The sequence below is a fragment of the Podarcis gaigeae genome (genome assembly GCF_964106915.1).
Source record: "Podarcis gaigeae genome assembly, chromosome: 5".
NCBI lineage: Eukaryota > Metazoa > Chordata > Lepidosauria > Squamata > Lacertidae > Podarcis > Podarcis gaigeae.
In genome coordinates, this window is record NC_139681.1 from 73,696,874 (window position 1) to 73,713,104 (window position 16,231).

Below are 16,231 nucleotides of genomic sequence, written 5' to 3' on the forward strand. Positions count from 1 at the left end.
GCAAGATTAACTATCACTATAAAGCTAAACAACTTTAGTTAGAAGTGTGCAATACAGAACCTTGCAAAGGATTATTTCAGTTGGCGAGACTCAGTATTAAACATCAATACATGAACCTTGAAGGTTGCAAGGGAATAAAAAGAAACACAGATTTCTAGTGTCTCTGGCTCTCTTCACCATAGAGCAGTTTTGAATGTGATATGGTAAAAAGAATGAAAAGACTGGAAACAGTGAGTCAAACAGAAGTGAAAACAAAGTTCATTAACTTTTCTATCTATCATGATTCCTCAAGGGCTGTCTTAAGCTTTTCAGTTTTGAAGGTAACTTCTGAATGAAATAATTACATCCATTGATGTGAGTGTGGCAACCACCACACCATCAAGAGATACCTAAAAACTGAAAAATAGGTGTGGCCATTGGACTCACAATACATTTCTAAAGTGGCAGTCCACAAAAAGCAAGCTGTCCACCCTTAAAATGAACCAGTGTGTCAAAATATGCTGTCAAGCTACAAATGCGAGAGGCAGTGTCTTACTGTTCTGAAATTCCTTGGATTTCTTTCACCCAGATATTCTGTTCTTTATCTCGAACAAATGTTGCTTTGGTTGGTGGGGCAGCATTCCCCATATAGAGCTTCTGTGTTCCAGGAGGCTCCTCCAACTGAAACCTTAAAATAAATTTGCATTTCATATAAATAAAAGGAAATCTCGGTCCTAAGCATATTTATTTAGGACTAGGTCTTGCAGCAAATGAACTTAGGACAGCAAATCCACTTGGTACTAATAAATATGTTTCATTAAAGAAATGAAAAGTATGCTTCCTTTGCTTCCAGTATTGATGACCACTAGCCCTGTCTGATCCAGTTTGGCTCTTTTCCCATCAGCAAAGAGCAAAGAATGTGGACGATAAATGTTTTGTTCTTCCACAAAAACTGTTCAGTTTATCATAGTCCATTTATTCTGGATGTTTATATTCTGCCCTTTATCATAAGAAATCATAACAAACATAATTCATAAAAACCAACTCAATACATCCAAACAGAAACAAAACCGAAATTAATACAAGTATTCCACATCTGTCACATAAAAAATACCTTAAACTAAATTCAAAAATCCTGCGAGAAAAGGGACATTTTTCCCCAGGCTGGTCTATGTATGGTTTACATAGCTGTTTCAAAAAACAAAACAGCCATTGCTTCGAGACCTTGTCATATGAAAACTTGTTTACGAAGAAGGGCATCTGAAGATGCAAGTAAGTGACAAACTTTGCAAAGTACATTGGTCTTCCTTACTTAGTTTCACCATCTGATACAGCAATAGCTCTGGCTTCTTCCAAGTGAGGCCAGTTAACAAATATTGATTTCCCAAGCACCGAACTGGCTACATTTTCAGCATTCTGAGGAAGAAAAGCAGTTGGTTAACCTACTGAAAACAATTTAATAGCAAATCTGTAAGTACCACACATAACAAAGCCAGTAGCCTTGCTGTGTCCTGGGATCTACAGTTCCAAGTTTGTAAATCCTAGATAGCACCAAGGACCATAGGTACACACATTTTTGCTTCGGCCTTGATGTCAAAAGTGCACTTTTGGTCACCAGGCTCCTGTCACTTTCTCAAATAGTCTTGTGCCTCACCTTGTACTAAATATCTACAGGACAGTGTTGATGCAGGGTCTGGGATGTAGACAGATACACAAGTCCAGGGGGAGGCTAAGCTCACATATCTCACTAAACTATTGTTTATTGTGATATCCAAGCACAGCTATTGACAACAAAACTTGGACAGTCTCTAAAATAAGAGACTGTCAAAAACAAAGTTGAAAAAGCCAGACACTCACTAGTTCCTCTGAATCATCGGAAACCATTATTTCCAGTAGCATATTTTCTCCATGGCTGCTCTGTTGAAAAACTTGTACCCCACTTTTTTTCAGATAGAACTAGAATAGGGAAAGAAAGTCAAGATGTACAATGAAAGCCTTCCACAGAATAAGTACCTAACAAAAACATGTCATTCTTAAATCAATCAAGCACCATTTACCTTATGATTAATGTGCTTCAGAGTAGGAAAGCCACAGAAATACAGCCTCTCCATATCCAATTTCGTTATTTTATTTTGGGCTATATCTACACGCCAGACGTCCAGAGACATAGCTTTATGCCTAAGAAACAAGAGCACAACTTTCAACATACAGTTACTCTGAAAAACTGTCTCTGCACACAGAACATAAGCTTTTTTTTTACAAATGTATATTTTGAAACACTGCCTTTCACAGTAAACAAAGGCTGAAAACAAGAATGTTGTTATGCTTACAACAGTCTGCCAGAATTAAAGGAAGACTATCAAATATATGCAGAAGAATCCATCTTTGGCCATTTAACTTTACTAATTAACATCTTCTCTGATTGTATGAGGGGACAAGGACAGCTTAAGAGCATTTCATTATGCATTTTGTCAAATGACTTCTTAGTATTATCTATGGGCTATAGCCAAGAACCTACTTACTCAAACAAGTGTTTCTGAAACAAACAAGATTTTGAAACTAACTTCCAAACAAAGCTAATGCAAAGGGGCACTGCAGCAGCGGTGCTCAGTAGATTGTACACTCTGAATTAAGGAATTACACCTGCAGTCTTACTTTGCATGGCATCTTTCTATGGAAGGGAACTTCTCTGGCCATGGAGACAGGTACTGGAACTCTGCGTCTTTATCATAGAAGTACATCAGGCATTCGCTGTGCCTATTTCTTTGCTTTTCTTCTGTTGTCAAGAACTTGTTGCAGGATTCCATCGCTTCTAACAATCGTTTCTAAATAGAATATAACACTTAGTAAGCATTAGGCATATTGAAATGCAGAGCCTGGGAGGAGGTTGGATCCAATCTAAATTAGTTAAACTTAGTGCCTAATGAAATCAATAGGACAAGTTCAATCCTAGTAAGTATTGACTATAATTAAGGTTGTTAAGGAAAAAGCAGGAAGAGGGGTAAACAATTAAGCAAGAAATGAGGGCGTATGTGAAAGGAGCAACTATTTCCCTTATCCATGATTAAATTATTAATTATTATTATTATTATTATTATTATTATTATTATTATTATTAATTTCTTACCTGCCCTTTAACTGGGAGGTCCCAGGATGAGTAGCATTGAATCTGGACTAAATATGGCTAAGAGTACAGCTCTATCATGTCCAAAGGATGGTTTGAACATTATTCCCCCTGTTTTGCCTAAGGTTGCCCCTGGGAATACTTAGAAGTGGGCCACCCCTGCTCTTCTCCAGGAGAGAATACTGTACTGTGGCATTTTTTTCTGAAAGGGTGATTCATAATTATTTGAAGCCTAGAATGACTGGAGCCCATTTACTAACTCTTCTTGGGTATAGTCTTGGGGACAGAGGTAGAAAAGTAAAGAACTAGCCTCCCAATGTTACTGGTCTTTGTAAATTAACCACCGGAGCACAAAGATAGCTATTGCTGATTCAACTTATCTGGTCTCAAATTTGGAAGAAAAATAAAACTAAACCATGCAAACCAGGCCTTGGCTTAAACAGTTTACTAGTCACTTTATGATCAAACAATGGTAGAGTTCTTACCTCATCAATAAATGGTATTAAAACCACTGCTTCCCATTCTTGTTGCTTTCCATTTAGATCAGTTTTAAATTCAGTTGGATAATATTCAATAATGGGAGACTCTTCACCAGTCATCAAATGCTAAAGAATTGGAAGTAAGTAATCAAAGTTAAGCAATAGGAATTCAGATTAACTACATTTTAAAAGAAGACTATGACAAGACCTAACTAACATTAGCCCTTACTGATGGAAAGTAAATTATTTCTATAGCCTTTTGGTCAAAGAATTTAGAATATGGACAAGGTTCCTTTTTCAGTGGTACTTAACTAAGCAAATCCCTGTATGGAGAATGTATATATATATATATATATAATGCACAAGAGTAGGATTGAAATTATCTTTGTAAAATAGAAGAACAGTAGCCATAATGATGAATGATGAATCCCTCTAAAAATATTTAACTACCTGGTAGCATTTTGGCAGCAAATCCTTGCTGGCTGCTGGAAGTACTGCAAGAAGCTGTTCAAACGGCATGAATGGTTTTCCTAAATCCAAGTGGATTTTCAGTTCACTGATGTTGCAGATATCTGAGAGGTAAGGTGCATAATGGTAGGGGTAGAACCTACAAGGAAGAAAGATGCTATTTTAGTTCAACAAAGGTTGCAAATGTGTTTATGAAAAGCATAAACACATACATTGTAATCTTTCTTATTTTAATGGTCTGGAGGAAGGACAAAATCACAAATTATTAGACAAGGTATGTAACTCAGACAGCACTGCTCTAAATTGTATGGGGTGAGGAGGAGTGGTTTAAGGAACTGGGTGTCAAGTGGCAGCTACATGTGTAGTCTAAAACAGTGGTTTTTAACCAGGGTCCCTTGAATGATGGTCAGGGCAACACTGGCTTGGCACCTGTCCCTCTTTCCTTTCCTTCCAGCTCTGATGCCCTCTTGCGTCTCTGCCTCCCAAATGACTAAACAGCTGTTTGTTGCAACAGCCCTGGCTACAAGCAGGCTCGAAGTAAGCAAGCAAGCGGGCAAGGGAGCCCAGGCTGCCAGCCAGTCAGCCCTTGCTGTTGGGAATGGGCAGACAAGTGGGAGGCTGGGCAGGCAGGCACTGTGCCGGCCTTTCTTGTGCTTGCTGTGTGCAAGACATGCCTAGGAGTTGAGTGCCCAGTGCTGAAAGGGAGCCTTTCCACCATGCAAGCCTGGCAGCACCTGCTGCCGCCACTGCTGCCTCCCAGTTAAGATGCTAGACTCAAGTTCACCTTTGTCCAGTCTCCGTTGGGCCACAAAGGCTGGGGGCATCTTCTTCCCAGGCCCCTGTGGGGCAGTGTTAGAAGGCACCTCTCTTAGGGGCATGGGGGCAGCTCAAGAGACCAGAGGACTCCCAAGGAGGTGGGGAGAGAAGAGGCTGAGGGAACACTCCATAAGGGATGGTGTTTGGAAAAGGGTGAGAGGCTGACAGCTCTGCAGGCAAGGGCTGTCATAACCAGGCTCCTGAGCCCCACAGGGGTGCCGCAGAAAGAATGTAGTTGGCCAAGGGAGCCGTGGACTCAAAAATGTTGAAAACCTCTGGTCTAAAACACACTTGATTGCAAAGCTGATATAAGCATTCCACTTGTAAATTTCATCTTACCAGCTCCATGACTGAACCCCATGGTAGTAGTAGTGCAATATCCACTGTATTGCCTGGACGTAACATTCTGCCTGGTCAGCTAGAAAGGCACTAAAACAAAAATACCAAAAATTGGCATATATTTTCTCCTTTCACTTACAAATAAGATTGAGAATGAAGCTGTTTTAGCTATTACCTCCAGCTATTTCAGAGGCATGGGTTGAGATAAAACGTTAAAACATTTTAAATTCACTAACAGAAATTATGTACCGTATTTAATCGCTTCAGTTACTATAAATGAAGCACATGTACTATAACTGGAGCACAGGTTCTCCTTTTTTAATTTAGAAACTGTAACCCACTTGGAGGAGTTCCAGTGCTCATGCAAGAAGTCATTTTGTTGTTAATACTTACTCTGAAACTACTTCTACACCCATCTTGGTCATATAGTATGTTCTTTTGTATTGCCTAAACTCTGTCTCAAACAAATCATCATCTTCTGGCTCATCTTCTACCGAAGCTAAAATGAAAAATAAAATCGAGCGATTAACTACTTGTATACCACAATTAACATCTGCTATTTATTCTTTTTTATTTTTTTAATAAGCTGTATGCAGCACTTCATTGTAAAAATCCTCAAAGTGTGAAACAATAAAATCAAGAAAAATTTACAATCATGCTTAGAAACATACAAAGGTTAAAATACTAAAATGGAATAAAATTTCCTCAGGTTTATAAGCATCTGGGTAGGCTTGTCTAAACAAGATTGTTTTTATCAGGCACCGAAAGGAGTACAGCAAATATGCTTGCTTGAAATTAAAATGAACCTAGCAGAAAACTTTTGAAGTGTGCAAATAGTATGGAAAATGGCAAGTAAAAACAGCTTCCTTTTAAAAAATAATAATTGTCTTTTACTCACTTTCACTTAAAAAGTAAAATGCCAAGAACCACGGTCTCACAGATAATTTATGTACACAAGTTTAGCCAGCACAGGCGCCACACAACAATTGGACTCACTTTTTAAAGATGCTACAGTTCCATTGTCAGTTTTCTCCAAAGCAGCCAAGCACATAGCGTTTTCCTGAGCCTGTTAAAATTGTGATTGATACTTTAAATAACACAGAGTGATATGCATATAGCATCAATTCACAGAAGCTGTGATGGTAAAGAGTGAAATTTCAATGCTACAAGAATGCATTGTCTTTATAAATGACTTGGATGAAGGAATTGAAGGGACGCTCATCAAATTTGCAGATGACACCAGACTACTAACCTTGCACTTCTTTTGCATTCTTGATTCTTCTGCAGCAATACCAGCTGCCTCATTCAGATATTTATTGCCCACTTTGCTTTCAAACCACTTCAGATCTAAAAAGATTTCACTGAAATGCTCACGGTCAAACTGTTAAAATAAATGGAAGAAAGAAAAGCATTATCATTATACATCTAATCTATTTCAAGGCAAATTTCTCAAGGAGATATTTGATCTCCAAAGCCTATTTTCCGGATCTTAACATTGAGATGGCAGACTGGGAAAGGTTATGGAAAACAGACCTGAAATTTACGGCCTGTTGTTCCTTGAAAGAGAATTATGTGAAAATGATGTACCGTTGGTATTTGACTCCTACTAAGTTGGCAAAAATGTATAGGATAAGTACAAATACCTGCTGGAAATGTAAAGAAAAAGAAGGTACCTTTTATCATATGTGGTGGACTTGAAAGGTGGTAAAAGCTTTCTGGGAGATGATATATAATGAAATGGGGGGAAAAGTTTAAAATGACATTTGCTAAAAAACCAGTAATTTCTTAGGAATTACTGGTACAGATATTCCAAAAGACCAGAAAAGACTTTTGATGTATGGAACAACAGTCGCCCAAATGCTACTAGACCAGAGATGGAAGGAAGACACAGTCCCGACCAAAGAAGAATGGCAAACCAAGCTGATGGACTATGCTGAAATGGCAAAGCTGACTGGAAAACTTAGGAATCAAGAGGACAAAAACTTTATAAAAGAATGGGAAAAATTTATAAGTTATCAAAGAGACCACTGTAAGCAGATGGAAACATTGGCAGGATTTTGAATCACCTGTAGTGTAACAATTATCATGGAAAATATGGACTGATATAATAATTAAGAGTTTGAAGAAGATGCAGTTTTTAACTGATTAAAATGGGACTCCAGGGAAGGGGTGGGGAAGTCCTGAGATTCCGAGGAATCTCTTTATATGGATATGCAATTGAATTTTTTCTATAAACGTGTATTGTAAAACCCAAATTAAACTGTTTTCAAAAAAAGAAGCAGCATATTTTCCTACCACCATTTTCAACTGCAGATCTGGCAGGTTGGAACAGTTTACCTGTTTAGCACTAGTGGAAGTTTATCATACACTGGCGGGGGGGGGGGGGGTGGAATTGCTATGACACAGAAAGTCAAGAAGTGAAGCTATGCTGATTTACAGAAGCAGAATATATTTGAGAGGTACAGATTTAGTGGCTTGACTGAAATAAAAAGAAAGGTAATTCCAGCATAAGAAAAGCAGATTGGTAATGTTACAGTTATAAAATCAGAAAATATGATTCTCCTTGCATACTCTATAACATGTGTGGTGGAAAGTTGCTTTTTTTCCTTTACTGGACATGCATGATGGGAAGCCAGAATCATATACATGCAGCGTGTCCGCTAATTCCAAAATGGATGAAGCTGCCCAATATTTTCAATCATGCTACTTTCAAAATTTTCAAGCATCTCTCCACCTTGATGACAGCTAGAATTCTTTTCTTTTTCTTTTGAATGAAAAGCTCAGGTTCTCAGATTTAGAGAGCAAACCTGCACACTGAAGGTATAGATGGGGCTTTAAGTTAAGACTTTAATTTTGCTCAGAATAAAAAAAATACTTACATCTGACAATTTTGTAAGGTATTTCTCAAAGCGAGGTAAGTTGAGGTGCCCACTTTCATTAATGTAACCTATTAGAGAAGAAAAATATGATTCATGCTTATAATCATGAGCTGCTTTTCCTGCAGGCACACTGTATCGAAGAGGAGCAACATGAGCAATATAACACAGAAAATTAAGACTGGATTCCCTGCTGTCTTTTCCATTCTGCAGTCTCCTCTGTAATATTGTCACAATTGCAACAAGAAGCAATCTTGAAACTGACCATATTGCATTAGCTTTGTGAGCTTCTTACCTCCAAGCTTAGGCAAAATATCCATGTATGTTCTATACAGCAGTGGCAGTGCATCATGGTTAATATGAAAGTGAGGTAGATGAGGGATAAAATCATTTCCAACAAGAAAGCCCATTAAGATCCAGTCATCTATTATTCTGTCAACTTCATATGTAAACGATATCTTGTCCTGATAAACAAAGGTTGATAGAAACAATTCGTGACCAATGCCTTATGCAAACCTTTAAACCATTTTTGCCCTGTGGTCCATCCATACTTACTTTAACTGGTGAGAATTCATAGTCAATATATTCTCTCATTAATGACAAGTGCAGTAAATGAAAAGTGGTTTCTTCTGGGGCACATGCTCTGTAAAATTATTGACCACAAATAAGTAAGCTGATAGAAATTATATCTATAAATAATTCAATATCAAATATTCATTTTAAAAAATGATGTAGCTATCTAGTGGTTTTGTTCAATTTTCCTTTTTAATGCAATTCATATTTTTAGAAGAGTTACCTTTGTGACTTTTTGCCACCAAACCGGACCTCTTCTCTTAAAAGGGAAAAATGTGGCTCATGACTTGTCAGTCCAAGCATAATCTGTTGAAAGAAACATTTTAAATGTTTTTACCGCTAAAACCAGTCACTTTAACAAAGTAGCTTTGAGTCTACAAAAGCTTATGCCATAATACATTTGTCAGTATTTAAGGTTCCACAAGACACTTTGTTTTTGAGGTAAGCATACTTAAAATATTTTGCTGCAACTCTGAATTATTAGTTCTTTTATGGGAAAGCAAGTAATCCCAGATCTAAAATGATCTCAATGAGACTCATGCACGGCGAGTGCCCCCTTCTTCCAATAGCATTATTCTAGTAGTTGCCACACTACTTAAACTACTTTTCAAACCTACACAAATTAGAAAAGTTGTAGTCAAGAATTTTATTTTTAACTTTTTCACAAATTTATATATCACTTGATTGTAACAAAAGCTCTAAGCAGTTTCTGATAAATATTAAGACTATCAATTAAAAACAGTTAAAAACAAGGAATTAATTCCCCCCCCCAAAAAAAATCATCAATGTAAGATGCTTTGAGCACTAAAATATTGTGAAAAGAACACACTAGGCCTGCAACTTACAGAGGTTATGTTCCAGGGATTGTGCCTAAAATAAAAACTCATTGGGTTCAATGGCAGGTGGTATTGCCAAAGTCAGAACTCTATGTGCTCCCTTTTTTGCCATGTGTGTAAAAAAAATTTAAAGTGCACAACTTAAGGGCCTACTGCACAGCGAAGATGCCTGCCTTATGTCAATGGGCAGGGAATTCCAAACTACAGGGTCAGCTACACTAAAAAAACTTTTTCATTCATGTGCAAAATCAATACAGTGGTACCTCAGGTTAAGTACTTAATTTGTTCCAGAGGTCCATTCTTAACCTGAAACTGTTCTTAACCTGAAGCACCACTTTAGCTAATGGGGCCTCCTGCTGCCGCCAGAGCACAATTTCTGTTCTCATCCTGAAGCAAAGTTCTTAACCCGAGGTAATATTTCTGGGTTAGCAGAGTCTGTAACCTGAAGTGTATGTAACCTGAAGTGTATGTAACCCAAGGTACCACTGTATTGTGTGGCATCTGTAACAGTGCTGCAGATCAAAGCAGTCAAGTGAGCATACATGGGATAAGAAGATCCTGCAAATAAACTGGCCCCAAGCTGCTTTATATACTAATATTAACACCCTGAACCTGGCCCAATAACAAATCAGCAACCAGAGCAGATCTCTGGACAGAGCATCTCACTCCTGCCTGTCTCACTCATTGTGCATGAGCTGCAGTTTCCAGATCAAGCGCAAGAGAAGTCACATACAGACTGCAGTGTAGTAATTTAATCATGAAATCACCAGTGGTCACTACTGTGGTCAAACTCTCCTGATTCTGGAACGGCTGGCTGTAGCTGTTGTATCAGGCCAAGCTGGTAAAAAATGCTTCTAGTTACTGAGGCTACCTGGGCCTCCAGAGACAAAGCTGGTTCCAGAAGCACCCACAGACAGTGTTAACTGCGCCTTCAGCTAGACTGCAATCCTGTCCAGGGCAGGCAGTGGAACAATTTTTCTGTCACAGGAACGCGTCACTCACAGTGGCTCAGTCTTGCCAGAATTCAACATCAGGTTATGATGTGAGAGGGTGGTGAGAAATCTCTGGGCACACGTAAAAGCATTTATTGCAGTCTGAAGAGACACATACATTTGTATCCAGAATTTAATTTATTCCCAAATCCCACGCATACACTTTCAACCTGAACGTACCAAGTCAGCATCCAAACCGTACAGACAGTGCCTTGTGTTTGGATCGTGGTCAGGCTTTGCTTTCTCTGACCTTATAAATTCCATAATTTTATGTTCCCCTTCTCCAGGTGTCTGAACAAAAAAAGAACAAAATAAAATTAATAAATACTGCTTTGTTTAATATTAATGTTGTAAGAAATTACTAATGTAAAAAGTAACCTCATGGCCTGATAAGTAGACAGTTACGCCTTGCCAGGATTTGTCTGTTGAAATCTTCATATTTACAAAATACTTCAGATGTTCATGCAACCTGGCCATGAATTCAGTCCCTAGTAACATAAATACGAAAGTTAAATCTTCACAGACTGAAATCTCAGAAAAGAATTAAAACCTGTTTCACTGGAAAAGATTAACAATCAACAGAAGTGGGAAACAAACAATCATTTTACCCTTTACAAAGAGAGACACGTTTTTAGAAATCAATGTTTCACACAAAAATAGATGGTATGCTACAATTAAAAATGGCACTATGACAGTATAAACTGTTCAGAATTCTAAAATGTGTATTAGAATTTCAGCAGTTTTATTTTGCTTCAACCATGTTTTCCTGTTTCTGGTAAAGACAGCGTCAGAGATTCCCATGCATTAAGCACTTGCTGTTCTAGACTTTTGAGGGAAGACATTACCTGGTTCTCCAGTCTCAAGAGTTGTGCCTGAACCAGAAAATTTGTGACTTCTAGTTTATAGTAGCTCGACAAAGAATAGCAACAGGGATAAGAGAAAAGAGGATTTAGCTTAAGTGACTCTTTACCCCATGGAGATAAAAATGAATTTAATTTCCATTTTGAAAGTCTTGCTGACAGCTTTTATGGGCCAAAATTGCTCAAAAGTCACACAGCATTCTTTGGAATCAGCATGAGCTGCAGAAGCGGGAATCTTTGCATTTGTACATGGAAATCTTTTTTTCTATTTTTGTATCATAAGGTAAAATGTCCTAGTTGACTAATGATTTAGAAAAATGCTATATAGTATAGCTAGTGTGTTCAATGTTACACTCATTTTCCATGCTGTGTTTCTTGTTACCTCCTTTTTTTTAACTTTGTTTGCTTCATTTAACACTTCTTATCTCAGAATTTCAAAAACAGAGACTGCCTTAGATCATCAAACCAAAGATCGCTCAAAAATCTATGTTTGGATGGCTGAATGCTCTTGGGCATAAAAAGAATCTGATAGGAAATTTTAGTTGACTATAACCACAAGTAATTTCTATGCATTACATATTTTCTGGTTTCCAAAGTTACCCTGGGATAAAGACAAACATTTGCCACTGTAACCATAGCTCAAAACAAACTACTGCTAGTTTTTTCTATAGTGCAACGCACAAGAGCAGTCTCATAACAATAAGCCTGATTATCAATTTGACACCATTTTCAAGTCATTAATTTCCAAAAAGCATTCACCTGAGTTAATTGCTAGAAACCTTTGGCTTACAGCACTTTTGAAAACCACATCCTTTAATTTCAAATGAGCTGTAAGGGGCAGAAAGAAGGATGCAATTCCAGATGGCAGCTTAGCACCCGAATGTAAGAACATTAAAAATTAAGCAGACTCCTTTACCTGGTGTAATGCAATTGGAATCAAATCTAGCTTCTGTCGGAAGAGTCTCTCCTTTCTCTAATGCCTTCTTTATTTTGTCCTCTGCCTCCTTTGCTGACCTGTAACAATATTTAGCATTTTAGTACTGTAAAGTATGCACATCTCTTCATATACATAATCTCAATAATAGCACAAAAAGTGTGTAAGGGGTGGGTTTTTATTAGACAGGAGGGGGATAAGCTGAGAGTTAGTGATGTGCTTAAGGCTACTCAGTGAATTAGAGGATGTGAGATTTAAACAGAGACTTTCTGCTTTATAGTTCACACTCATGCACTAAAATTCCAAGCCCTTCTACTCCAATCCCAGTCCCAAATGATCTTTTTAACCAAGACAATCATTAATTTAGCTAACCCACACTAATTGGATTTGTATTATTGTGTTTAGTGGAACATAATGCAAAGGAACCTGAGCTTTCTTTTAAATCCTGCTGAAATGAAACGTAGCTGAGCTAAACTTTCTAATAATTTTAGAGACCCTCTTCTTAAGACGCCCAAGTGCATTACCATGAGCTCAAAGCAAGTATTGGTTTCTCCATCAGCTACAATGTCAGCTCCCATACATGTAGAAGCTTCCAAAACACAGTAACACAGAAAACATATCGGTATTGAGATATACAAATATAAAGGCCAAAGTGGGGTGGGGCAGGCGTATTTTTAAGTAAGTAAGCAGCACAGCACCCAGACTTCAACAAATATGCTCTCTATGACGAGTACGGTGCTATGAACTGCCAAGCATAAAAAGCAGCCAGTCTTAATCCTTATTTTGAAGCTATAGAGCTGGGTAGGATTGTCCAAGCATTTGTACTGCAATTCCTGTCACTTCACAGCTCCAAAGGTGGTAGGAAGACCAGGGACTGTATGGCAGCTGCATGGCAAAGAAGCCTGAAAAGCCTTAGCTAGAAAGGGCCAAACAGGCAAAGGTTGTCAACCTTTACTGTTTCAGAGAAGGAAAGCTGGTGGAAAGTAGAGGACACTGCTGCCTGAAGGTTCCTGCTTTATTGCAGCAGTGGACAACACAACATACCGTATTTTTCGCCCTATAAGACGCACTTTTTCCCCTCCAAAAATGAAGGGGAAATGTGTGTGCGTCCTATGGGCCGAATGCAGGCTTTCCCTGAAGCCTGGAGAGCGAGGGGGGTCGGTGCGCACCGACCGCTCTCGCTCTCCAGGCTTCAGGAAGCTATCCACTAGCCGTGGGAGACCCAGCTCTCCCAAGGCTAGCGGAGACCTTGCCGGCACCCAGAAGCTTGGGGCGCGCTGAGCTCCGTGCGCCCCAAGCTTTGGGATTAGCACAGCGCTCCGCTAGCCGTGGGAGAGCCGCGCGGCTCTCCCAGGGCTAGCGGAGACCTTGCCAGCACCCAGAAGCTTGGGGCGCGCTGAGCTCCGCACGCCCCAAGCTTCGGGATTAGCGCAGCGCTCTGCTAGACTTGGGACAGCCGCGCGGCTCTCCCAGGGCTAGCGGAGACCTTGCCGGCACCCAGAAGCTTGGGGCGCGCTGAGCTCCGCACGCCCCAAGCTTCGGGATTAGCACAGCGCTCCGCTAGCCTTGGGAGAGCTGCGCGGCTCTCCCAGAGCTAGCGGAGACCTTGCCAGCACCCAGAAGCTTGGGGCGCGCTGAGCTCAGCGCGCCCTAAGCTTCGGGCTTAGCGCAGGGCACCTGGGGGGGAAATAATTTTTTCCCCTTTATTTCCCTCCCAAAAAACTAGGTGCGTCCTATGGGCCGGTGCGTCCTATGGGGCGAAAAATACGGTACTCCCCTCTGCATTCTTGGGAAGCAATGCTCAACAGTGCACATTCCTCCCAGACTTTCCCTTGGGAAAGATCAGGCGGGTGCATTGGATGACACTGCCAAGAGGTGTTCCATACATCTCTGGGAAGAGGCACCCAAAAGTGCATGCTTTCTCCTCCATCTGGTAGATGAAGTGCCTCTTTGGCTTTTGAGAGCATTTTATAGCACTTCCCAAAGGTGCATAGAAAAATTACATAGGATGTCACCCAACAATGAATGCAGGCCTTTTCCTTGGGCAAAAATTAATGCAGGTGGGATAACAGGTTGGGGATGCTGGCAACTATTTATTTTCATTTTCTTTCTTTCATTTTTGCTTATCCAGCAAGGCATCCAAAAACCCTGGAAGGAACACAGCATTTCTTGAAAAAAAAAAATTAGCAACAAATACATTGTTAACTGCCACTGCTTGAGAATAATATGCATTCAGAAGAGGTATGAGGGAACCAATAATAGCATACAAGGAAGGAAGGAAGGAAGGAAGGAAGGAAGGAAGGAAGGAAGGAAGGAAGGAAGAACTCACACACCTAAAACGTCTGCCACGCTGCTGGTTCATTTTTGCTCTTGGAGCAACTCCATCTACTGCCATGAAGAAAACCTTTCTTGGTTTAATAATGCGAAACAATACTTCCAAATAGTGAAATATATCAGCAAAGATCTTGTCTTCAGAGATTCTGAAGTGAACATCATCATCATTAGGGTGTGAACACTGATGAATGATACCATTCATGTCCAGGTACAAGTTGTCAAACTCTGGGATCTAGGAAACATATTAGAGCCATTAATTAATTAATACAAGTAGCAGTTATTCATCCACCCAGCAAAAAATGTTATGCTGCATCTTCCTCCTTTCTGTAGATATGATTCCATACCTGTATATGAAATACTTATTTCATGTGTTACTTCCACCTGTGGAGGAGGGCTCATAATTTTTAACAGTGCATTCTGGAATTTATAAATTTTGGGGTTTGATAAGAAACAATGCAATCTGATTATTTACATATCCTGGCAACCTAGCAGTTTGAAAGCATGCCAAAGTGCAAGTAGATAAACAGCGGGAAGGTAAACGGTGTTTCTATGCGCTGCTCTGGTTTGCCAGAAGCAGCTTAGTCATGCTGGCCACATGACCCGGAAGCTGTCTGCGGACAAATGCCGGCTCCCTCGGCCAGTAAAGCGAGATGAGCACCGCAACCCCAGAGTCATCCGCAACTGGACTTAACGGTCAGGGGTCCCTTTACCTTTAATCAATAAATATGTTCTGCTTCTAGCAGCAAGGAAGCCACCAATAGTTGCTATATTATTCTCCCTTACACAGCAGTTACCAGTCCTATTGTAATGTTAAGCCAAACTAAGGACGAATGTGCGACCATGCAGGTACTCACAGTAAAAAGCATAGCTGCATTGCCTGTCTCATAGTCCTGCTGTCATATCTGCAGCCAAGCTATGGTTTGACTTAAAATTATTTCCAAACCCAAGTTCATGGTTTGTCTTGTTCCACCCTGTCACACAATGAAGTATTACCCACGCTCTGTAACCAACTAGTCAAATGCCCTAGATTTAACAAGCCAGGAAGGACCAGGGTCAAGGGGCACATTGTCAGGCATATAGCCAGCAGTACCTTGCCAGCGTAAATTAAAAACAATCCCACAAAACACTGACTTTAGCATTGGGTACTTCATTTGAAACTACAACTGCCGAGTCAAGGTCACTCCAAAGTCAAGTTCCTTTATCAAGGTTAAAATGCTACTCAAAACAGCTAACCAAAATGATAGTATCACATGACCATGATGCTATTGTACTTTATTGCATATTATTTTTAGATGGTCTTTTTCAGTTTCTGTAAATGTAATAGAAATGTTTTAAATTGTATTCTACATTTGGTTTATGTGAGCAACCTTCCCCATTTGTCTTGAAAGACAGCATATAAATTCTGGAGGAAAAAAGTCATTTTTAATTATTGCTAGAAGAAATAGAAAATATGGCTCCAGTTAAAACATTTCACCACTGCAAGCAGCACTTCTGTGTGAGAATGGAAAACAACAGAGCACATTAACAGAAACAAAAGTGAAACCAACCTGCTAAGTATTTCCATAGAGAAATGAAAACTGCAATTTACCTAGGAACATGATCAGGCTATGTGTCAATACAT

General features: G+C 39.5%; 1 protein-coding gene across 1 annotated transcript in view; it reads right to left on the minus strand.

Annotated features, from left to right (window-relative positions):
- The window catches only part of XRN1 (5'-3' exoribonuclease 1), a 44,893-nt gene that overhangs the window by 26,277 nt on the left and 2,385 nt on the right, over window positions 1-16,231 (minus strand). Inside the window, exons 2-20 of the mRNA XM_083739018.1 lie at window positions 14,610-14,842; window positions 12,259-12,356; window positions 10,861-10,970; window positions 10,663-10,773; window positions 8,878-8,960; window positions 8,637-8,724; window positions 8,377-8,545; window positions 8,085-8,152; window positions 6,458-6,586; window positions 6,202-6,271; window positions 5,599-5,704; window positions 5,206-5,295; window positions 4,033-4,189; window positions 3,589-3,708; window positions 2,635-2,804; window positions 2,037-2,157; window positions 1,837-1,935; window positions 1,292-1,395; window positions 536-667 (exon numbers count right to left, since the gene is read on the minus strand). Of these exons, the coding sequence (XP_083595144.1) occupies window positions 536-667; window positions 1,292-1,395; window positions 1,837-1,935; window positions 2,037-2,157; window positions 2,635-2,804; window positions 3,589-3,708; window positions 4,033-4,189; window positions 5,206-5,295; window positions 5,599-5,704; window positions 6,202-6,271; window positions 6,458-6,586; window positions 8,085-8,152; window positions 8,377-8,545; window positions 8,637-8,724; window positions 8,878-8,960; window positions 10,663-10,773; window positions 10,861-10,970; window positions 12,259-12,356; window positions 14,610-14,842 (2,258 nt within the window). The remainder of the gene's footprint in view (window positions 1-535; window positions 668-1,291; window positions 1,396-1,836; window positions 1,936-2,036; window positions 2,158-2,634; window positions 2,805-3,588; window positions 3,709-4,032; window positions 4,190-5,205; window positions 5,296-5,598; window positions 5,705-6,201; window positions 6,272-6,457; window positions 6,587-8,084; window positions 8,153-8,376; window positions 8,546-8,636; window positions 8,725-8,877; window positions 8,961-10,662; window positions 10,774-10,860; window positions 10,971-12,258; window positions 12,357-14,609; window positions 14,843-16,231) is intronic.